The sequence below is a fragment of the Trichechus manatus genome, unplaced genomic scaffold (genome assembly GCF_000243295.1).
Source record: "Trichechus manatus latirostris isolate Lorelei unplaced genomic scaffold, TriManLat1.0 scaffold00094, whole genome shotgun sequence".
In the NCBI taxonomy this organism is placed as follows: domain Eukaryota; kingdom Metazoa; phylum Chordata; class Mammalia; order Sirenia; family Trichechidae; genus Trichechus; species Trichechus manatus.
In genome coordinates this window covers 3,906,566-3,930,885 of record NW_004444030.1, presented here as the reverse complement: position 1 = coordinate 3,930,885, position 24,320 = coordinate 3,906,566, and the positions used below count along the sequence as shown (strand labels likewise).

The window sequence follows — 24,320 nt, the reverse complement described above, 5'->3', positions numbered from 1 at the left end:
ACAACCACAAATGTCTCCAGACCTTGCCAAATCTCCTCTGAGGGATAAAACTGCCCTTAGCTAAGAATCTCTTAGCTAGAGGGAGAGAAAGATTTCCTTAGTAGAATGGATGAGATACCGGAGGACAGAATGGTCCACTACGAAGAAGACGAGATCTTGAAGGCCAGGAGAGACAGATATAATGAGAGGGAAGATGCACCCAAGTCAACGTGCTCCTTCAGAAGGACTTAGGAAGTGGGGAGATGTTATAATTGTTAGTAGATCAGAAACGGTGACCATTGCTCAATGAAATCTAACAGAAACAGAGAAATGAATCCAAGAGATGAGACTGGAATGACATTACAAAAGATTGGGACCCAGGATGCTATTGAGAAGCACCCTCTTAAAGCTGTAGACAAAATCCACAGTAAGAAGGAGGAAACTACTCTTGACCTACCAAGTGATTCTAGGAAATCTAGAAAAATTTACAGTGGGAAGATCAGTGTAAAATTCAGAGAATTAGAGGGGAAGTTTATAAGTGACACCGTTACTGTAGGTGGAGATACAAGTCACTTCTCTGCTCAAAACCTTCTAAAAGCTTCCATCTAGCTCAGAGTAAAATCCAAAGTCCTGAAAATAGTGTAGTCATCCCAATGTGGTCTGGCTGGCGATTGTTACTTGTCTACTTAATCTCCTCCCACTCTAAAGAATGAGGCTTACATAAGCAATCTGGCATTGGACTAATAAACCTTTTCAGGTCCTGAAAGAACTACCAAATCTACCCAGGCATAAAAACGCTTCTGACAGGGACTGAGCAGAATAAAACACTGAGGAATGTATTAAACTTCTTTGGACCTTAAATCAATTTGAAAAGTTATGATTTTTTTTTTTTGTCTTAAATGCAAAAGGAAAAGATAATTTGATTTTGGACTTTAATTTCTACATTATTGAGGCATCCATGTTATGATTTATTCTTACTCAGGAATACTGGCAAATTCTAATAAATGACAGCATGTAGGAACATAATTTGAAATGGGAACTAGAAAAGGAAATGAATTTTCAGCCTTGAGAATAGCATAGCCTTGGATTTAATTTTTTCAACATACTATTTGGATCCATTTTAGAGGCTCCTTGTAGCAAAATCTGTATTACTATCAGAAGTCCAAAGAAGATCTAGCAAGAGACTTTGGTTCAAAAAGATGGACACAGAACTACTCTGACAGACTGTTAATGTCATTCCCCATAGGATAAATCGTTTCTGTGTTGACCACAGGCTTAATGGTTAATGCCAGAGAATTAAGGGAGTGATTCTCAACCCTCATTGCATAACAGAATCTTTAGAATCTCAACCGTGGCTACACCATAGAGAGATTTTAAAAAATACAAATGTTCCTGGCTCCATGCCTAAATATTTGGTTTGAATTTGGCCAGCATTGATATTTTCAAAAAGTAGTACAGGTGATTCTAATGTGCAGCCAGGTCCAGAACCACCAGGCTAAAGGAAAAAACAACCTGAATAATGTAAGGGAGGCATGCCCATACTCTACTTCCCATGATTCTTTGTGGAGGAAACAGTCCTGACTCTTGCCTCACACGTCCCTTACCATGTTGGTGAATGACTGCCACTCGTACAATTCTTGCTTGGGTAGACCGAATGTCATAAACCAAAACCAAACCCGTTGCCATCGAGTCGATCACGACTCATCATAAGCACTGGAAATTTGTCTTTCTCCCGTTTCTGCCCTGGATCAACATGAGACAGTGATCCTGATTAAGTATGGATGCTCTGCAGGTCCAAGCCCCTACTCAGGTGAGCTGTCCCAAGGTTAAGACAGCAGAGAGGCACTGAGGGAGCCCCCCTGCAGCCGCCAGCCAGTTTGGCCCTCACTCCTAAACCATGATCCCTCCAATCTCCGCCTGTCTGACTGGTTCTAAACCTGGGCAGGGCAAAAGAAGATATAATTTAGTGATCTCTTTTAAACCTCAATAGAAATCATTCAGAAGACAGTAATACTATAATGGATATCTAAGAAGTCAAAGTGCTGATTTATGTACTGAAGACTAGAGATTACTTATAATACATTCCAAGAAACATGAGGGGATGGGAAGCATTTCTAAACCAATACTTATTGATGCGTGAGAATGCTTGGTTGTGCAACCTCCTCGCTCCTGCTGCCCAGCATCATCCCATCATATTAAAGTGAAGCAGTGATCCTCAAATCAGTGACTTCCTCATAAGGCACACAGTTTGCCATGGACAGAAATAAAGCTTTCCTCATCACAGACATTTACCTCTACAATGGTTAACAGGGTTTCCTGAGAGTTTCTCATGACCTCCATAGTTTTCTCACAGCATCTACAGAATCAAATACATTGTAATTATGGATTTGGTTGCACATCAACGTTTTTAACATATCTTTATATACACTCCCATGTAGTATGGTGACACTATCCTTGTTAATAAATTCCAAAATGTATATCTCAAAGAGCACAGTACTTGGCAGAGTGGACTTTCAATAGCTGTTTCTGAAATGAATACAAATATATACGTGCAAATCTTCATTTATAAGCTTAACGTGTATAAGGATAACAATACTACTATGAAACGTTTCTTTGAGTCTTTGGTTAATTGTGGTAATTATCAGCTTGAAAACTGTTCCAATAAAATTTGAGCACACAGACTTATGGTGTGAAAACTACAGGGAACTGCAAAACCCTTTTAGCAAGAACTTGTAATAGAATATAAGCTCAAGACAAAAACGGCATCTTTTATATCACCAACAATGACAACCAACAGTAGTTCTGCTCAGTAAAAAGAAAGAGTTAGCTAGTACACAGGCTTTAAAGGTAAAGGGGTGCTGCTTCCAGAATCAGAGCATGTATGATATACTGGGTTAGGCCTCAGGCAGCCTGAAGGAAAGGGAATCTATTGGTGCTTTTACCCAGGGTCTTTTTTCTTAGTACTGCCAAAGCACTAGAAAGTAATCCTAGCACTGAGTTCTATAATATATAGAAAGCTATGATCCAAATAATTTTGATGCCTGAAACCCTCTGCCCACCTCACCTTACATCACTTACCTTCTGAAGACTCCTTCAACACCAGTGATGCCCATCCCATCCACAATATCTCTGGTGAGTCTAAAAGGAACTGTTTCAGGAGTAGGAAGGATTTTACCCTGTTCAAAAGCAACCCCTGAAGTAAAAAATACAGTCAGATTAGGAGGTTTGGCAGCCAGTTTGTATTTTTCCCAACAGGCAAGTGAACTTCACAAAGGCACAAACTAATCAGTCACCTATATTCTACTAGTACTAGAACACATAGTAGTTCATTCCACTTCTGCTCTACATGCCTTCACCACCTCCATGATTGTCTATTAGATCCTCTGCAAATTCAAAAATATAACTACCTTCTTGATGTAATTAGAGAAATCTATATTGAAGGGTGATTTTTTAAAATGAAGTAATGATTATAGAATTTAAAATGTAGGAATTATACATATATATGTACACAATTTTTTTTATTAACCTTTTTTATTTTGAGATAATTACAGGTTTACATGCAGTTGTAAGAAATAAAACAGAAAGGTTATCCCATGTACTTTTCTCTAGTTTCTCCACCGGTAACATCTTGCAATACTGTAGTACACTCATGCACTGCTGCTGGGAATATAAAACGGTACAGAAGCTATGGAAAAAAGTTTGGTGGTTCCTTAAAAAGTTAAACATAGAATTACCATATGACCCAGCAATTCCACTCACGGGTATATACCCAAGAGACATGAAAGCAGGGACTCAGACAGATACCTGTACACCAATGTTCACTGCAGCATTATAGCTAAAAGATGGAAACAATCCAACTGTCCCTTAGCAGATGAATGGATAAACGAAATGTGGTATACGCACACACAATGGAATATTACTCAGCCAGAAAGAGAAATGAAGTGCTAATATGTGCTACAACACAGAGGAACCTTGAAAACATGCTGAGTAAAATAAGTCAGACACAAAAGCACAAATATTGTATCATCCCATTTAAATGAAATACACAGAATAGGCAAAGGAGCCCTGGCGGTGCAGTGGTTAAGTGCTCGGCTGCTAAAGGTTGGCGACTCAAACCCACTAGCCATTCTGAGGGAGAAAGATGTGGCAGCTGGCTTCCCTAAAGACTTATGGCCTTGGCAAACGCATAGAGAGAAAGGTCTATTAGTGGTTACCAGAGGCTGGGGGAGGGGAATGGGAATTACAGCTGCAGGGGTACTGAGTTTCTGTTTGGGGTGATAAAAACCTTTTGGAAATAGTAGTGATGGTAGCACAACATGCTAAGTGTAATTAATGTCACTGAATTGTACACTTAAAAATGGTTAAAATGGCAAACTTTTTGTGATATAAAATTTACCACAATAAAAAACAAAAACAAAAAACTATAGTACAATATCACAACCAGAATACTGACACTGACATAGTCATGTTGTCCTTTTACAGCCACACTACTTTCCTCCCATTTTTCCCACCCCTCATTCTTAACTCTTGGCAACCACTAATCTGTTCTCCATTTCTATAATTCTGTCATTTCAAGTATTGTATAAATGGAGACATTCAGTATGTAACTTTTTGGGATTGCCTTTTTTCACTCAGCATAATTCTTGGGAGATTTATTCAAGTTTTTCAGAATATCGATACTTCATTTCTTCTTATTACTCAGTACTATTCATTCCATGGTATGGATGTACCACAGTTTGTTTAATCCTTCACCCACTGAAAGACATCTCGACTGTTTCCAGTTTTTGGCTATTATAAACAAAGCCGCTATAAGCACAGGTTTGTGTGAACAATATTTTCACATCTCTTGAATAAATGCCCAAGAGTAAAACTGCCGGATTGTATACTAGTTGTATATTTAGTGTTTAGTTTTTGAAAAAACTGCCAAACTGTTTTCCAGAGTGGCTGCAGCATTTTACATTCCCCCCAGCAATGTATCCAGTTTCTCTATATCCTCACCAACATTTGGTGACGTCACTATTTCTTATTTTAGCCATTACGATCGGTGTGTAGTGATATCTAATTGTGGTTTTAATTTGTATTCCTTTTTGTGTGCTTATTTGCCATTTTTGTATCTTCTCTGGTGAAATGCCTATTCATGCCTTTCCCCCATTTTTTTTTTTTTTTTCCTGTGTGTGTGTATGGACATAAGCTTTTTTTAAATTGTGTTTTAGGTGCAAATTAGTTTCTCATTCAAAAATTTAAACACAAATTATTTTCTGACATTGGTTGCAATCCATGCAATATGTCAGCAGCCTCCCCCTTTCCCTTTACATCTCGAGTTACCCGTGTCCATTCATGCAGGTTTCCTGTCCCTTCCTGCCTTCTTGTCTTTGCTTTTTTGGGCAGGTGTGACCCATTTGTCTCGTATACTTGATTGAACTAAGAAGCACGTTCCTCATGTGTGTTATTGTTTTATAGGCCTGTCTAATCTTTGGCTGAAAGGGGTGGACTTCAGGAATAGCTTCAGTTCTGAGTTAGCAGCGTGTCCAGAGGCCAAAGACTCGGGGGTTCCTCCAGTCTCTGTCAGACCAGTAAGACTGGTCTTTTTTTGTGAATTTGATTTTTTTCTACATTTTTCTCTGTCTGGAACCCTCTATTGTGATCCCTGTCAGAGAGCTCAGTGGGGGTAGTCAGTCACCATCTAGTTTTTCTAGCCTCAGGCTGGTGGAGGCTGTGGTTCATGTGGTCCATTAGTCCTTTAGACTAATATTCTCCTTTGTTCCAAATATAATGTGACCAACAGATGTATTTTAGATGGCCGCTCATAAGCCTTTAAGATCCCAGACACTACTCACCAAAATACAATGTAGAATATTTTCTTTATGAACTATGTTATGGCAGTTGACCTAAATGTCCCCCTAGACCATGGTCCCCAGCCCTCAGCCCCAGTGACTTAGTCCCTCAAGGTGTGTGGATGTGTCTAGGAAGCTTCTATGGCTTGGCCTTGGTCAGGTTGTGCTGACTTCCCCTATATTCTGCTCTTTCCCCCATTTTGGACTGTTAGATTTATTTTTACTGGTGAGTTTTGAGAGTTCTTTAGAAATCCTAGACACTAGTACATTGTTGGATTTGTGATTTACAATTATTTTCTCCCAGTCTGTAGCTTGTCTTTTCATCCTCTTAACAGTTGTTTGCAAAGCAAACATCTTTAATTTTTATGAAGTCCAGTGTATTAATTTTTCCATTTATGGATTGTGATTTTGGTGTCAAATCTAAGAACTTTTTGCCTCACCCTAGATGCTGAAGATTTTGTTTTTTCCTAAAAGTTTTATAGTTTTGCATTTAAGTCCAAGATCCATTTTGAGTTAATTTCTGTGTAAGGTGTGAGGTTTAGATTGAGATTTTTTTTTTTATCTACCAATGTCACTTGCTCCACTACCATTTGCTGAAAAGCTATCCTGAGGGCACTTTCCTATTCCAGATGATGTGGGTGAGAGGCTAAACAGTACTTTTGACAGATTTGTTGAGCTTATGGGAATAAATGTTGCGTTCAGCTGATAAATCCATCATCTTCTGAGTTAGGAACTTGAAAGGCTGCACCTTAAGAAAAAGATAAACTGGAAGGAGACAAATCCTCTTTGGAACTTCAGAACAGTTTTGAATTACAACCCAAAGTTGGATTAAGGTGATCCTGAGTTGCTAATGTGGCCTAGAAACTGACAAGAAACAACTGTAAATCCAGTCTAGTGGAAGACATCATCATCATCAAGCTATTTTCAGTATTCATTCTACATGGCCTTTCTGTATCAGATACCATTAACACCTTCTTCCTTCATGACATTTTTTCCTCTCTTGGCTTCTGCGTTTCCTCTAGTTTCCATTACTTGTTGATTATTCCTCAAACAGCCTTTTCCATGCTGGCATTCCTTACGATTGCATCCTTAGTCTTCTTTAACAAGGATGATGTGTAAGATGAGAATCTCCCCCAATCCAATGACTTCAACTAAAATCTATTTGCTGAAGGTTGTAGGTCTTTACCATTATGATTACCTTCTTTTTATTCCTATACATTAAATTTCTTTCTCCATCTGAAAATCCTGTTAGAAACAACCTTAGTTATCCTGGCATTTCCCTTTACCACTGTGTTTCCGTATCTTACATCACTGGTACAATCTACTACAAAAATGTCTATCAAATTTAATCTGCTGTTCTCGACAATTTTTGTCCAAATCTTCATCATCTACATTATTATAATTTCCCCTAACTTGTCTTCCTAATGCCAATACTGCTCCCTAAATTGCTCCTGAAATTATCTTTCCAAAAATCAAATATGATCATGTCCTGCTTAAATATATCTTCATTTACTTCCCACTGTTTAGCCAATTAAAGTCTAAACTCCTTAGCCTGGTTTTTTACGGTCAAGCACCAACCTATCTCTCAAGCTACTCAACTGCAAGCAAACATCACTCCAGCCACATTTCTCGTCTCACCATTCCCTCAACATGCTATACCTTCATTACTCCTTCTCTCAAATCTGCTCTGCCTTTTGTCTGGATTATCTTTCCTTTCTTTCTTTAAGACCTGACTCAAATGTCACCACTTCTAGTAAGTTTCACTCACTAGCCCAGATGCAGTTAGCTACTCCTTCCAGCATCACTGTGCTTATGCCTTTTTTAAAACAGTATTTATTACTTTGCTACGTCTGTCTCCCCCATACTTATAATATCTTAGTAGGCCAACAACATTTCTTGATGATCAAATATTTGTTAAATGGACTAAAACAAAAAAATTTCATTACTTACCTAAATCTATATGTACAAGTTCTGCTGACTGTTCGTTTATCAAGATATTTTGTACATGCCTATCACCAAGTCCAAGTATATAACCAACTGAAAAACAACATAAAATCACTGATTTCATCTAGTTTTATAACACATTTAGCCATAATTTAAACTCATACCACTTATTCTATATAATTTTTTAGTAGTTTAGGCTTTGTAGTCTACTTATTAGGAAATTATGTATATAACTGGCCATTTTGGGCTAAAGTTCAAATCTTGCCAGCTATTTTCACATGCATGACATTTTATAAATCCTAGATAGTTTGCTAAAAAATGTTCTCCCTTTACTAATAGGCACATTTTAAAATACTAGTACTTCAAAAATTAACATGTTTAAAGTTGAGACCCATTATTTACCAGGGCCAAAGTAGCATATTATATGTACTCAAATACTTATTGAATGTACTCTGTGTAAATTCTTCATTCTTCAGTGAAACTTTCTTCTGCTTCATGAATTATATTGGTGTTACAGAAAAAAACAGTGGATAGGGAAGTTAGGATGTTTGAGTTCCTGACAGCTTTGTCATTAACGGGACATACTTCCTAATTTATAAACAAATTAGTTGAATCATATTAGTGATTCTCAGTATAGAAGAGGGTTGCACAATCACCTCTAAATTTTTTCAAAACATACATGCCCAGCCTCACTAGGCTATAGTACACAGTGACGGAAGGACTGGTCTTTATTTGAAAACCAGTATGTTACATGATCTCTGATATTCCTGTTAGTTCTCAAACTCTAGGATTTTGTTAATTACCTTACCTAGCTATCTAATCACTTAGAAATTAAAAAAAAAAGTCAAAATATATGTTGTATAATGAATATTTAAATATATACAATGATTTCTATTCCCCAAACAAAATTCTATTAAACAGAATCAATGTTTGGATAATAATATCATGGTATTATAGAGGTACTAGAAGAAGCCCTGGTGGTGCAGTGGTTAAGAGTTATGGCTGCTAACCAAAAGGCTGGTAGTTCAAATCCACCATCTGCTCCTTGGAAACCCTATGGGCAGTTCTACTCTATCCTATAGGGTCACATGAGTTGGAATCAATTCGACAGCAATGGGTTTTTTATGCAAAAGAACAATAATGAAAGGAAATAAATGGAGTTATCACAGGTATTATTCCTTTCCAAAGAAAATCTCAGGAAATAATATATTGAGGAAAGGGAAAATAAGCCATATTTGCAATAAAGCAAACAACAGGAATAACCAGTCTTATTTTCCTACCTCAGAGTAGGAGAATTCTCTCCTGTAAAAGCCAACTTTAGAATGTAAGAATCAAGATGAATAAGAAACACAATCCCCTAATGATGAAGATGGTTTGGTTAATAACCACCACTACCCCCTGCAATCAGAATGCAGGAAGTACTGAATCTACTATGATGTACAGGAACATTACCAATAGAAGAAGTAGCCACACTGCGGGTGTAAGCCAATCGTTTCTCAAACCAAACAGCTGGGTCCAAGAATTTCTCCATGCAGAAATAACGGAAAACTGGCTGAAAATTCTGGCAAATATCCATAAAGGCTGCATATTTCTCTTCAAAAGACTTCTTTTGCACCTCCTTTAAATAGACCATAAAAATTATTTGCCCATTATATGTCAACTAATTCAACAAATACTAAGCATTTCTATACGAAAATATTATGATAGGTACAGGGGAGATAAAAAGATGAACAAGATATCATCTCCACCCACAAGAAGCTAATAGTCTGGTCAGGGAAGCCATTAATTACAAGTTTATTCCCTTTAGGTTTTCATATTAATCCTACGGGAAGGATTTAATTAAATTCTAACTTGAATGATCCTGTAATATCGGTGTAAGTAAACCCAGGAATGCCAAGGGTAGCTCCAGGTAATCTCAGATGGTGTCACAGGACTAGGGGTGCAATGAAAAACAAAGAAAAGGAGGCAAAATGGAAGAATCACTGGTGGATAGTGAAGGAGTTGACACTAACCAGATCTCTGTCTTCCAACATCTTCTCACTATATATACCTTCCTGAGGCAAAGCTTGTCTACTTTAATGGGCTCAACTCCCATCTATACGCTGTGTATCTTTGGCCCATATGTTTATTATGCTTGAGCTTGATGTGCTTCTCTGTCTACACAAAATCTTCACTTGGACTGCCTCCAAATCCAAATTAATCCACCTCCTCATCCTTGGCAAACCTCAGCCACCTCTGCTATTACTCAACTTGGTAAACAGCCTCACCATCTACCCAGTCACTCCAACCAGAAAACTGGGAGGCACTGACTACTCCTTCTCCCCAATTCTACTACTAATCAGCAACCAAATCCTACCAGTTCTGCCTCATTAATATTTCTCATGTCTACCCACTGAACTCTCCAGCTGCTCTTTGGGAGAAAAGACCTGGCAATCTTGTTCTGGTGAAGATTACAGCCTAGGAAACTCTATGGGGCAGTTCTACTCTGTCATACAGAGTCACTATGAGTCAGAATTGACTTGACGGCAAACAACAAGCACCCACTATTCTCCACCACTACTGTTACTAGTTTTAGTTCAGAACTCTTGGCTTCATACCTCCAGCTGGCTTTCTTAAAAACATAACCCACAGTGCTGCCAGTTATCTTTATATCTAAAATGTAAATTTGATATTACTCTCCTCAACATACTGCCTACAGGATAGCCCAAACTTCTTAGCATTTCATAAAGCAAACCTCCATTTTTGACCAATGACTCCTGCTCCAACTGCATCTATCTATTCCTCCTCAAATACTAAGCCCATGTTGTTTTCAACTATTTGTTCATGCCTCCTTCCCTTTGTATGCTCCTTCTGCCTGGAACACCAACTCATTTACAAAACTGAGCTCAAACACCATTTCCTCTATGAAATCTTTCTTGAATCTAATTCTCCCCAAACCTTAGCCCAGGTAAAACTAACCACTTCCTCCTCTTGCCTACACTGTATTCTCTATACCCAGTACAGCCTTCCATCACAATGACTATGAAACTTTATCACACATTTTTAAAAACATTTAAACATTTAAAAAGCACAATGAAAGGAAAAGTAAATGGATTCTGTAGTTGGACAAAGTTCAAATCCTCACTCCACCACTTATTAGCTGATTGACTTGAGCAAGTGGAAGCTTTCTGAGCTTCCTCTCATCTTAAAATAGGAACAATTACAGTGATAATTAGTCGTAACATTTGTGAAGTCTCAGCATAGTACCAGGTAGATAGGAGACATTCAATAAACGTTGCTGACTGGGTGGATGTCAGACCAGATGGCCAAGGTGACATGGCAAATCTTTTAAAATTATTTCATAATCTGTTTCTTTTTTTTGTTAAGAATTAGCTTACCCTAAATGGAAAACAAATTAGCATACACTGAATAATGTTTAACTCAATTTCTCACCTGACCAGGGTTGACACTTTAAGTGGTTTAATAACTTTCCTTTTTCACTCACACACACTTTCATCGCGGTGAGTTTACTTTCTTTTATTTAGTATCTTCATGCCTCATTAAATGAAAACTTTTTGTATTATGTAATATTTGAGAACTGTCAGCTGTGATAAGCAACTGAATAATCTTGCAGTAACTTTTGAGTACCACTTACCATCATTTTCTTTTGGCACTGATAGGCACTGAAATCCTTTGGCCTGTATCTCTTATGAGCACCATCTTCATTGTTAACAAGAAACTCGCCAATGGGGACAGTTCCTGTGCACCATTCAAGAACACCACTTCGTTGAGATAGGGGAACCACCTGAAATTACGAATTAAACACCTTTTGATTATGGAAGGGCATCTGATGACCATTTAACTATTAGAGCCAGTGCAAAGCATTTTTTCAGTCTCCTTTGAGAAAACCTGTTGTTGTCGAGTTGGGACACATCTAGGTCCACTGGCAAAACACAGTTCATAAAGATAATGGTTTACATCCTAGTCTGGTGAGTAGGGCCTGGGGTCTTAAAAGCTTGAGAGCAGCCATCTAAAAAGCAACTATTGGTTAAACTGCTCTGCTGCTCACCAAAAGGTCAGCAGTTCAAACCTACCAGCCACTCCTTGGGAAAAAGATGTGACGGTCTGCTTCTGTAAAGATTACAACCTTGGAAACCCTATGGAGCAGTTCTATTCTGTCCTATAGGATTGCTATGAGTCAGAGTCGACTCAACGGCAACGGATTTGGGTTTCCTTACTTGGCTGTTTGCCTTTTAAGAGTTCTTTACATATTCTGCATATAAGTCCTTTGCTATTATTAACATTAGAAATTTATTTTCTCGGTTGGTTGCTGTATTTATGATAACTTTAATTCTATACATTTTTAATTTTAATGTATTCAAACATATTGAATTATGTTTTGTGCCTTAAGGCAGTCTCTCGTTAATTTATTAACATTTACATTATTGGGCGTCTATTACGTGTTACACGCTGTGCTAGGGCACTGAAAATGGAGTGGCAAATAAGGCAGATGAAGACCATGTCCTCATGCTTTGTCACATTAACATGCCTGCCCCTTAGTATATTCAGTCTAAGGTCGATTTTCCGTTGATTATTCCCTATCAATATATAGTTATGAGGGAAATATCAAATCCTTGTCTTTTGCTGAGAGACTGATCTAGAAAAGAACAGGTTGGCTCTTTCTTACCTCAGCTCAGAGTCCAACTGTGACAACGTTAGTTGATCGAGAAACAGTCCAATTTAAATTTCAAAGGGCAAATGACAGAGTTTTCCTCTAGTATTAAAGAGTCTTTGGAATAGCCTCTTTCAACTGGGTATTTGGGTATTTTGCATGGTATCTTAGTCATCTAGTGCTGCTCTAACAGAAATATCACAAGTGGATGGCTTTAACAAACAGAAGTTTATTTCTTCACAGTAAAGTAGGCTAAAAGTCCAAATTCAGTGCATCAGCTCCAGGGGAAGGCTTTCTCTCTCTGTCAGTCTTCTCATCAACGTTCCCCCGGACTAGGAGCTTCTCTGTGCAGGGACCCTGGGTCCAAAGCACACGCTCTGCTCCTGGCACTGCTTTCTTGGTGATATGAGGTCCCCCTGTCTCTCTGCTCACTTCTCTCTTTTAAATCTCAAGAGATTGCCTCAGGACACAATCCAATCTTGTAGACTGGGTCCAGCCTTACTAACACAACTGCCACCCATCCTCCCTCATTAACATCACAGAAGCAGGCTTTACAACATATAGGAAAATCACACAACACCAGGAATCAAGGCCCAGCCAAATTGATAAACACATTTTTTGGGAGACATATTTCAATCCATGACAAACGGGTATCACAAAAAGTGATTGTCACAGAAAATGATTAATGACTATTTCTCTATTCTCCCAAGGTACGTAAGTAGTACCTTCCTAAATGCATAGAATGAAATTAATTCATTATGTACAACGAATGCCTTAGGATATTATAGCTTCTCTCCCAGAACCCCAAAGGAGGATACTCTGAAATACATATCACAAAGAATAAAAACTATTTACTGGCATAAGGAAAAATGAAGAGTTAAGTGCAAAGCTTCTTTCTGCACTTAAGTATTGTTTATTAGGGATTTGCATTTTAGAAAATGAATGCACTAGCATTGAAAATGTTAGGCTTGCTGTTCAGCATACTTTGTAGCAATGTAGCTTTGGTAGAGAAAAATTAGGTCAGCCACACTGACTCTAGTTAATGTCAGAGCGCTATGTCTGAGTTATCAGCAAATACAATAGAAACTTTTGTCTTCCTTCATCGCCATCTGATTCTCCGACAAGCCATAGCTGGTGTGCCTAAAGAGGACACGTGAGATTTAGGTGCCAACAGCTAGTTCCATGTAATGTCCCTTCTGGTTGACACAATGATCACAGGAGGCCTGAAAGCCAGGACAGGAAATGACTCCACGGAAGATGTGGACTAGGTACACTGCTTCTCTACAGCACTGCCAGGAGTCAAGGACAACTAGTTCAACGTACTGAAGACACAGCTTGTACATTCCTGGAGTAATCTCAGGATAACAGAACTACCGTCCAAAAGAATCCTAAGTAACAACTGAGTTAAATCTAAACTCTCATGTTTATGAGAGGTCATACTTTAATGTTCAGATGAATAACATTAAACAACTCAGTTTTCTGGGTTCTCAGTAGTTCTGCTCAAAAATTAGATATTAAAGAAGTCATAAGGTAAAAAGAGAGGTTTAGCAATTTCTGCCTTCAAAATATCCTTGGTTAAGGTCTTCTCTCTTTCATGCTTTATAGCAATAAACTTCGGAGGTTCAACTGTGTGTTTGCTTGGATACTTTAGCTGCTTTCTGAGAAAATCAGGAGGTAATTCTGTAGTGCAAACTTCTGTAACCCACATCTTTGCCAGCTAAAAGCCTGGCATTTAGAGCATAAAGATCCATTCAATCACATTATAGAATATCTGCTAAGCACTTCTTAACAACTTTTTAAATTACCTGCTAGATGTGAGACTGCTAACAGCTCCTCAACTTTTGTCTTATAACTAAGCCAGATCAAAGACAGCAAAGTAACTAGACTGGTAATTCCCAAAGTGTGGTCGCTGGTGTCTTGCTAGAAATGTACATCGTCAGGCACCACCCTAGACCTAATGAATTAGAAATTCCGAGGATGGGGCTCAGCAATCTGTGTTTTAATAAACCTCCAAGTGATTCTGATGCCTGCTAAAGTTTGAGTACCACTGATCGAAGCCACATAAAAGAGATTCCTCTACAGAAAAGCTTTCACAGAACTTTGCATTTAACTTTTATTCTTAGTATTCACTGAGGACTAACTAGGTTTTTTGTTGTTGTTGTTGTTTTAACTGCCAATGGAAAGCATTATATTAGCCAACATCTCAGAGTTGCACTGACAAATTTCTCACAAACCTGAAGGCTAAACAACACTATGCTTCCTCCCACCTTGCCCCCCACTAATGGGTTTTATATATATATACATATATTTTTTTTTTTTTCCAAAGGCAGCTAAGAAGCTTTACATTCTGCTTTCCAGTGCAATAGCCTGAGTTAATCAGAATTTTAGAGGGTAGATCTCTCTTTCCACACTACCCTAACTATTTGGGTTTTTTATTTTAACCGTAACTTCTACAGTCAGAAAAAAGGCAAATTCATTGTGGAAAACTCAAAATATATACAAAAGCAGGTGTCGCCCATAATCCCATCATGCCCAGAGATGATAACATCTTTAGGCTTATTCAGAGAGTTAAAAATCATAGTTACATATTGAATTGTTAGAAATTTGTACATAAACAACTGTTTTAAGGCTACTTTTTCTGTTTTACTGATCCACCTGTTCTTATTCTAGAAATCATACTATCTGTATTATTAAAGCTTTATAATTTTAGTATGATTTCATAAAGCCTACTCGTACCTATTGCTTTCAAAAACATTTTAGTAATTCTTACCCTATATATATATATACACACACACACATATATATATACACACACATATATATATTTTAAATTGTACTTTAGATGAAGGTTTACAGAACTAGCTTCTCATTAAACAGTACACATATTGTTTTATGACACTGATTAACAACCCCATGACATGTCAACACTCTCCCTTCTCAACCTTGAGTTCCCTATTACCAGCTTTCCTGTCCCCTCCTGCCTTCTAGTTCTTGTCCCTGGGCTGGTATACCCCCTGAGTATTGTTTTGTTTTAAGGGCCTGTCTAATCTTTGGCTGAAGGGTGAACCTTGGGAGTGACTTCATTACTGAGATGAAAGGGCGTCCACGGGCCATGCTCTTGGGGTTTCTCCAGTCTCTGTCAGGCCAGTAAGTCTGGTCTTTTTTTGTGAGTTGGAATTTTGTTCTACATTTTTCTCCAGCTCTGTCTGGGACCCTCTATTGCGATCCCTGTCACAGCAGTAGCTGGTGGTAGCCAGGTACCATCTAGTTGTATTGGACTCAGGCTAGTGGAGGTCATGGTAGTTGTCATCCATTAGTCCTTTGGACTAATCTTTCCCTTGTATCTTTAATTTTCTTCATTCTCCCTTGCTCTCGAAGGGGTGAGACCAGTGGAGTATCTTAGATGGCTGCTCACAGGCTTTTAGGACCCCAGACCAATATATTTTTCAAGATAAATCTTTAATTCAAGAAGCTGCAAAAAAATTCAGCTGGAAATTTTATTGGAATTTCATTGTCTATACATTAATTTAAAATGAATTGACATTTTTCAATGTCTTCCCATTTAACACATGGTACTTCTCTCTTATCGTAGTTTTCCTTTACTCTTTGTTATTATATTTTTATACTCTTTTTTCCCATGCAGGCCTGCAGCTTCTTGTAAACATTACTCCTAGGCAGTTTATTTGTATTACATACTTTTTATTATTGTGAAATGGGCTTGGCTTTTTTTCATTATATTTTTAAATGAGCCTTAGTTAATGGTTAGCATAGCTCTAGGTTAAGTGGGGTTAACGTGCTAGAATAAATAAACAATTGTTGGTATGTACCATTTTGTGGGTGTAAGAAGCAGATATAAGACTTGAGCGTCTTTGGAAGATTACTGCTTCTCTACTAGGCAGTGAATTAGCTACATATTTTTCTTAATTTGTTTATATCCTCACAGAAACAGGAAAAACAAATAAACAAGCAAGTGAGAAAAAAATGAGATAAAGAAAACCAGAAAGGAGATGGTATAACAAACCTATGGAAAACAGGTTCTTCAAAATGAGGATATACTGTTATTTTTTAAAACGAAGACATTCTAAATGAATAGTCAATGTGAGGGCCAAAGATGATGAGCTAGTACAATAATGTGAATTGAGAACTGTCTTCTCAGGCAAACTGCTGGAGGAAATGCAAATCGGTGTACCCTTATTGAAGATAATCTGGCAATATCTACCAAAATTATAGATCCACTGACCCATCAATGCAACTTCTGAAAATCTGCTCCACAGATTTACTTGCATATGTATGAAATTATGTTTAAGGTTATTCACTATACCATTGTTTGCAACAACAAAAAACTGTGAACAACCCAAACACCCACTGATAGGGGAACTGTATAATGTAACTGTTAAAAATGAGAAAGAGCTCTAAAATATATTGTCAAGTACAAATGAAAATATACATGCTACCTCTTCTTCGATAAAGGGGGGAAATAGGAAAATACATTCATATTTTCTATCTGTATAACCCTGGAAACAAATAAAAATGGCACCTTATGGGTTTGGGGAGATGAAGCTGACAGTGGTAAGGGTGAGAAAAAACTTCTCTTTTTACACTTTTTCGTATTGCTTGGATTTTTGAAACATGCAAATTACCTAGTCAAAAATAAACAAATTTAAATTTTATAAAGCCTCTTTTATGTGCTACATTCTGCACTGAATCAGTTTCTTCCTAATACCTCTTTTCTTCTTATGAGCATTTTCATAACAGAAATAGGCCAAATGGCCAAAGACAGGGAAAAAAATACTTCAGTTGATTATCGGAAACACCTAACTGCAACTAACATTAATGGGTACTTTTAAAAAGAAAATAAAAAATGATACTGTATAAATCAGAGGTTAGCCTTTGGACCAAACCTAGCTCCAACCTGTTTCTGCACAGCCTGTGAGCTAAGAATGGTTTTTAACAGGTTTCAAAGGTTGTAAAGAAAAAACAAAGAAGAATATGCAGCAAAGACCTTATGTGCCCAACAAGCCTAAAATGTTTACTATCTGATCCTTAAGAGCAACGTCTGCCGACCCCTGGTCCAAATAATCGCATGTCTTATATGATCTTGGTGAAGCAGCAGAAGTACAAGCTAGTTACCTTGTATGTGCAGATAGTCAACTTCCTCTTTCTGGTTTCAGTGTTTCTCTGCAGTAATGTATTACACATTTGGAAAACCTGCTGCATGACAGCATCTTGTCTCAGGTCATCACGGCCCTTTAGAACAATCAAACACGAGTAACTAAGAGCAGTTCATTTTCTTTATTACTATAAAAGAGTCATTTCAGGATAACAGAAAGGCACTCAAAAATCAATTCCTCTTAAATAATTGAGATCTACTACCATTCTTTCATTAGAATAAGCTATAATTTGGGGTAGGCAGACAGGTTTAGAACAAGCAAGTTTCCCCCAGCTGCGTTTGTAATTTGACTAACGGGAACACCCCACCTGAGGGCACGCTGCAGCAACCTAGGTGGAGCAGCACTGTCTCTACTACTCGCCAGCAGTGCCCAAACAGCTCCCAAGAAAAGTCAGTGAGGGAGGAATGCTCTCCCTTTCTGGTACATTATGGAGCACTTCTCAGTGTTCAGTACACTGGACCATGGGCTTTCGCCTTGTACTATTCAAGGAAATAAGCCACAACCACTAAAATATTTTTTTCAAAACAAGCAAGCTGATTATTAATCTCATCATGTCTGCACATGTTAATGGTATTCTTCTAATCCAATTGTCACAATAATGGTCTTTTCAGACACAAAAAGATGGAGACAAGTATTCTGTTCTGGAAAATTATGTATTTCTACTCTGTAAGTTCTCCTTATTGGTGATTATTCAGAATAAAAATACAGATTCAAATAAAGCTGGAAGAAAATAACTAAAGTTTTCCTTTGGCTTCGAAGTCATTAACTCTAAGAACCACGCCAGAGAAGGGGAGCCGCACCTTGACAAGCTGTCTCCTTTCCTTGCCATCAGAGCCTACACAATCTATTATTTTCGGTAAATTTAAACCGCCTGCTAGACGAAATTCTGCTTTAAATGACTGTATAGTCACCAGATTTCCATATTCTCCTGTAGGGTCGACCTAATAAAAAGTACAAATATGACAATAGGTCAGATACATTATTTGCATTTAAAGAAAATGACAATTTTAATTTTAAACAGAGAAATAAATGACAACGTGCTGTTGGTTAAGAACCGGAACTATACTTTCTTGTTTAAACGAAAGATGTAAGATTTGCCATTGGAAAGGTTTAAAAAAGTGACATACAGATAAAACAACTGACCTAAAATTTCTCACCAAAGTTAGAACGGTGTTGCCAAAACACTACTGAAAAGCCAGGATTCAGGTCTTGCCACTTACTGCCAGTACATCACCTGAGAAATAACAACGCACAGAGATCCTATAGGACAGAGTAGAACTGCCCCAGAGAGTTTCCAAGGAGCGGCTGGTGTATTCGAACTGCCAACCTTTTGGTTAGCAGCTGGCTCTTAACCACTGTGCCACCAGCGCTCCTCCAAAAACACTAACCAGTTAAATTTTGGAAAAGGGTGAAGGAGAGTTTTCTATGTTATAAATGCTAAAATCTGGCATTTTCAGGAAAGAGCTAAATAACTTAGCTGTATAGCTAGAAAGATATTAATCTATATAATGCTGCTATATTTCAAATCAAATAATTACAGATACAAAGCACTAAACTGCAGACTCCAAGGTGAGATTTACAATGTAGCTAAAACAATTACTTTCTGAACTACAACCTTTATTATTATATATATTCCTGCCAACATGGTATTTCTACAGCAATAACCAATCATGACATAGCCAAAGAGATCATGTATATAGTCAACTTAATATTGTATACACTACAGTCAACTTAATGCATACAGAATTTTAAAAACCAGTATAAAACAATTATGAACTTTCTTGCCAAGTTAAAAATTAATCTTGGAATAAGTACATGGTTCCTTCTTCTAGCCAATCATGATGACAGTCATTTAGACTTTCTTCATAAGAGAGGTGGGAGATGTAAGACTGAAGGTAAAGAAAAAGAAAGCAGGAGAAGTCTCTTGAGTATTTTACGGCTCAGGCAAAGGGAATCTAATAAAGAAAAATTATAGGTTGAACCATAGGAAACCACCGATATTTAACCAATTTTGACCTATAATAAAAAGCTATTTCAAATGGTTCAATCTAATAAAGAGGAATTTAGTTTAATTAAAACAATTAAAACTGTTAATGCTAAATTACCTTAATTTCCATAGTGGGGACAACAACATCTTCTAAATTCTTAAGTTTAGTAATTGGCTGGTCTGCCGGAATATTTATGCCTTCTGCATTTAAAATGAAGAGATTTTAGTGACATCTGCAAACTAAGGAAAAGCGCTGAAATTTACATAAAGCAGGAGTATTCAGCAGATGCCATAAACCCCAACTTGGGTCTAATCTGTGGTTCAGGCCCTGATTTAGAAATAAAGATCCAGGGCTTGAGACATGTAGATCAGAGGCAAAGCACAGCAATGGTGACTCATGGTGACCCAACATACAATGGGAATGAACTGTTGCAATTCATAGGGTTTTCACTGGCTGATTTTTTGGCAGTAGATCGCCAGGACTTTCTTCTTAATTTGTCTTAGTCTGGAAGCTCCGCTGAAATGTGTTCAGCATGATAGCAATATGCAAGCCGCCACTGATAGACGGGTGGTGACTGTGTTTGAGGTGCACTGGCTGGGAATCAAACCTGGGCATCTTGTACTGAGGGCAAGAATTCTACCACGGAATCACCAATGCTCGTCATTTAGTATATTCACCTACTATCAGTTGCAACAAAAGATATTATGTGAAAAAGTGACTGTGCGGTGTTGAAGCCATTAGATAGATAAAAATTAAGTTTTTGGATCACGTGTGAACTATAATCATCAGGTCCTTCATATTTGCAATCACAGCATTATTTGTGATTTTAAACAGATTTACACATTAGACTCTATAATGAATATATCCTTACAGAGAATAACATAGCAAGAAAGCAACATTCATTCTTTCAAACACATACTTCTTTGAGTCTTCCACTGACTGGCATCTAAGTTTGCTAACAGAATATAAGCATCACAAAGTGCCTCAACATTTCTGACCATCTGAGGTCTCCTACTTTTGATAGTACATATTATTTTGTTTGCAGCTTCAGTTCGATCCTATTAAAAAAAAAAAAAGACAACCAAAAACCATTACATGAGGAAATACAAAATACACAACACTTACTAAACTATTCAGAGTTACAATAAATGAAAAAACAGGATTTGTGCATAGAACTAAAGAACGTAAGAACTATAATTCCTCAGATGCAAACAAAGCAATCACCTTATGATTGAAATGTATCATTAGTAGCCTCAAGAGTCATGACTCAGATGCTTTTTAAAACCTTTTTTTTTCCTTTGCCCGTTGCCATAAAGAAAAAAAGTAAAATACTATTGGTATTTCCTATACTTTGAGAAACATTCAGAAACCATGAACTAATTTTAGTTGGTATCATGACAAAGGATTTTAAAGCTGAATACTGTCAACAACACACATTCTTAGACTCCCTGAGACTTAAGAAAGGAATATTATGGGAAAGAATGAATATCACAATTCAAAAAGGTATTATGTTTAATCCGAATACCTCATCAAGCTGAGAGCTTTGTTTGGGTGCATTTTTTGTTATTCTATTCCTTCTTGCTGCCTCTGGTTTGGTCAGAAACTCATCTTTATTTGCATTTGCTAAGGCCAGTATAATAAACAAAGTATGATGGGGATGATCCACCGAAATTCTAGAGATGAGCTGTCAAAAAATTAAGAACTATCAGTTTTATGCAAACAAACAAAAAACCACAAAATCCACACTAGAATGGACATAATTTTTTTTCATTTTGCTTAACATTAAAATGTGTTATATTACATATTGCAGTGGGTGAAGTGTATTTATGTCTGTGTGTGAGAAAGACAGAGGCACATGAAGAATAAGAGAAAGAAATTGAGTAATTTATGTTAAGTGAGAAAGACAAAAGGAAATTCCATTCTTGCCCTTCAACAGCATAATAAAGATGACTAAAATTTTTTTATATTTCCAGTTTTTAGAGTGGAATGGTAATATATACTATATATAGTAATATACAAGAAAAGCAATTACTGTATTTTGATTTTCAGATTTACTTACATTATTAAGGACTTCATGAAATCCTAGGCCTCCCATCATCTTGGTTCCCATTCTAGCAGCCAATTGGTACATAAGAGGCAAAAATTTATATGATGGAATCTTCATTCCAACTCTCTACCATTAAAAAAAATACAAAGTTAAGAAACAATGCATTTCAAATGGTCTCGTATCCAAGCAAATAAATTATTCTAATTCTACTCTACTAGCACCACTGTCTAGTGGTTATTCACAAAACCTCACTAACTATATTTTTTTCTTTGTCATTTTTCTGATCCTAAAGCCTTTCTAATGGGTATTCTAGATCGATTCGCTGGTATGTCAAAGTGTTTGGCCCTAAATTAAACTGTATTCAGAACAGCTGGATACTTGGTACTGCTTATGTTCCAATGAATCCAAGGAGGACAAATGTTGATCTGAAGATTACTGTGATCTTGACTCCTGAGGAGCCAGTGTATACTAAAATGGAACCATTATTTTTTCCCTAGATGCCAAAAGTAGGATTTAGTGTGCGCTAGTAGCAGAGATTGGTTATACCTATTTTGAGTCTAATAATTCTTTTCATCCAAGAGAACCATTTTACTTTTGAGCTTGAAACTGATTGACTATATACTGTATAAACATAATTTTAACAGTAGATAGTCTCACTGGGTGTCCCTGAACTGGAGTCTCTGGGTGGTGCCAAATGGTCAATGCAGATCAATTATTTTAACTACTTGGCTTCTAATCAAAAGGTTAGAGGTTCAAGTCCACCCAGAGGCACCTTGGAAGAAAGGCCTGGTGTCTAATTCCAAAAACCCAGCCATTAAAAACCCTATGGAACACAATTCTACTCTGACACACATGGGGTTGCCATGAGTTGGAATTAACAGCAACTTGTCACTAAAATAAATTTTAAATACTTCTGAAATACTGCTGTTGATATTTTCCTTAAAAATATATATTTTTTCCATTTATAGATGTAATTCATTGTACAAATTCCAGAAAAGCATAAGGGGGCAGGGGTAGACACACCTGTGATTACATCATCTTTAACTGCTTTCTAATTCCCCTAATCTAGCATTCTGGGTACTCTCCTATGGTAATTACAAAGAAATAGGAAGAGAAAGACCTATTTTCTCACCTCCATCATTAGAGCTACTGTAAAGCAATGAGCTAAATGCTAGGGATATAATAGCTAACCATTTGCCGTAGAGTTGATTCCTGACATTGAGGGGCCTACGTCTGTTCTTTTAAAGCAAAGGCTAGAATACTGAGTTGAATAAAAAGACTTGCCTTCATCATGCCATTGACTTCAGAAATTGAAGCATTTTCAAGCCAGAGGGAACAAAGTCGGAATACCCACATATCATGCTCTTCTCCACTTAACAAGCAGTTGATGTAATTTTCAACTGCTTTACACAGGAAACGTTTACGGTCCTCTTTCAGTGCCTGGAGTGCACATTCATCCAGCTCCAGCTCTCGCTGAACCTTTACTGTGTATCTTGCAATGGATAATTAAAGTAAAATACATCAAATTTTATAGAACTACAAAATCATACAAACATAAATGATATAAAACATAAATGAAAACTCAGATGTCCACCCCAGGGGGAAAGGCAAATTCTAAGTATTATAAAGGCAACAAACTTACTTTTGCCTTAATTGCACAATTCACAAGCCTTCTTAGGTAACTGAAGACAAAGCTATTTAGTTAACTTTATCTCTACTTACAGTATAAACACAGACCAAAGGCAGGTTTGAATAAAGGGGTTTAATTACGTCAAAATAGTTATTTTTTCTTTGTTTAATTTCAACATCTCCTTTGAACTCTTACACCAACTAATAAACCAAAAACAAACAAAAACACCCAAAAGCTAACATCTACGTACTCTACAATGAATTTAGAACCAGAGCATGAATTCTTCAGAAAACAGCACGTCAATGCCTAACTCACTAATATAAGTTTTAATTAATCATTGTACAGCCAAGGCAATATATGTACTTATGCCAATCTTTAGCGCTCTAAATTATAAGTCAGATAAAAAAAAACTCACAACTTACACATATATATTAACTCAGTTAACTGCTGAACATAAAAAATTGTCCCTTCTAGACACCTAGTTACCTGGTGGTCTGAATTTTATGCTCCTTAAGGAGGCCCACTTCCTCTTTGGCCCTTTTCAGAAGAGCTTGCTTATTTTCAAATTCTGATGATTTCATGTAGTTTTCAATTCTCTGGTACTGAGTATCTGAGAACCGTGCTAATGAGAGAAACGCCTTCATTTTTCCATTTCTGAGCTCATCACTGCTTTCTCCATCATAATTTCCAACAACTTCCACTGCCTTCAAGAAAACACAACCCATGGGCAAAGGATATGAACAGGCACTTCGCCAAAGAAGACATTCAGGCGGCTAGCAGACACATGAGGAAATACTCACGATCATTAGTCATTACAGAAATGCAAATCAAAACTACAATGAGATACCATCTCACCCCAACAAGGCTAGCATTAATCCAAAAAACATAAAACAATAAATGTTGGAGAGGTTATGGAGAGACTGGAACACTTATACACTGTTGGTGGGAATGTAAAATGGTACAACCACTTTGGAAATCAATTTGGCGCTTCCTTAAAAAGCTAGAAATAGAAGTACCATACGATGCAGCAATCCCACTCCTTGGAATATATCCTAGAGAAGTAAGAGCCGTCACTC

The 24,320-nt window shown here is 37.2% G+C and overlaps 1 protein-coding gene across 1 annotated transcript in view; it reads right to left on the bottom strand.

Moving 5' to 3' along the window:
* Positions 1 to 24,068, bottom strand: part of LOC111821652 (serine-protein kinase ATM-like) — a 28,616-nt gene extending 4,548 nt beyond the window's left edge. The window contains exons 1-13 of the mRNA XM_023736960.1: positions 23,731 to 24,068; positions 22,899 to 23,106; positions 21,627 to 21,740; positions 21,093 to 21,251; positions 20,487 to 20,625; positions 19,685 to 19,767; positions 18,380 to 18,520; positions 17,539 to 17,655; positions 11,392 to 11,541; positions 9,210 to 9,375; positions 7,764 to 7,850; positions 3,058 to 3,172; positions 2,272 to 2,335 (exon numbers count right to left, since the gene is read on the bottom strand). Of these exons, the coding sequence (XP_023592728.1) occupies positions 2,272 to 2,335; positions 3,058 to 3,172; positions 7,764 to 7,850; positions 9,210 to 9,375; positions 11,392 to 11,541; positions 17,539 to 17,655; positions 18,380 to 18,520; positions 19,685 to 19,767; positions 20,487 to 20,625; positions 21,093 to 21,251; positions 21,627 to 21,740; positions 22,899 to 23,106; positions 23,731 to 23,969 (1,782 nt within the window). The 5' untranslated portion in view covers positions 23,970 to 24,068. The remainder of the gene's footprint in view (positions 1 to 2,271; positions 2,336 to 3,057; positions 3,173 to 7,763; positions 7,851 to 9,209; positions 9,376 to 11,391; positions 11,542 to 17,538; positions 17,656 to 18,379; positions 18,521 to 19,684; positions 19,768 to 20,486; positions 20,626 to 21,092; positions 21,252 to 21,626; positions 21,741 to 22,898; positions 23,107 to 23,730) is intronic.
* Positions 24,069 to 24,320: the final 252 nt, after the last annotated feature.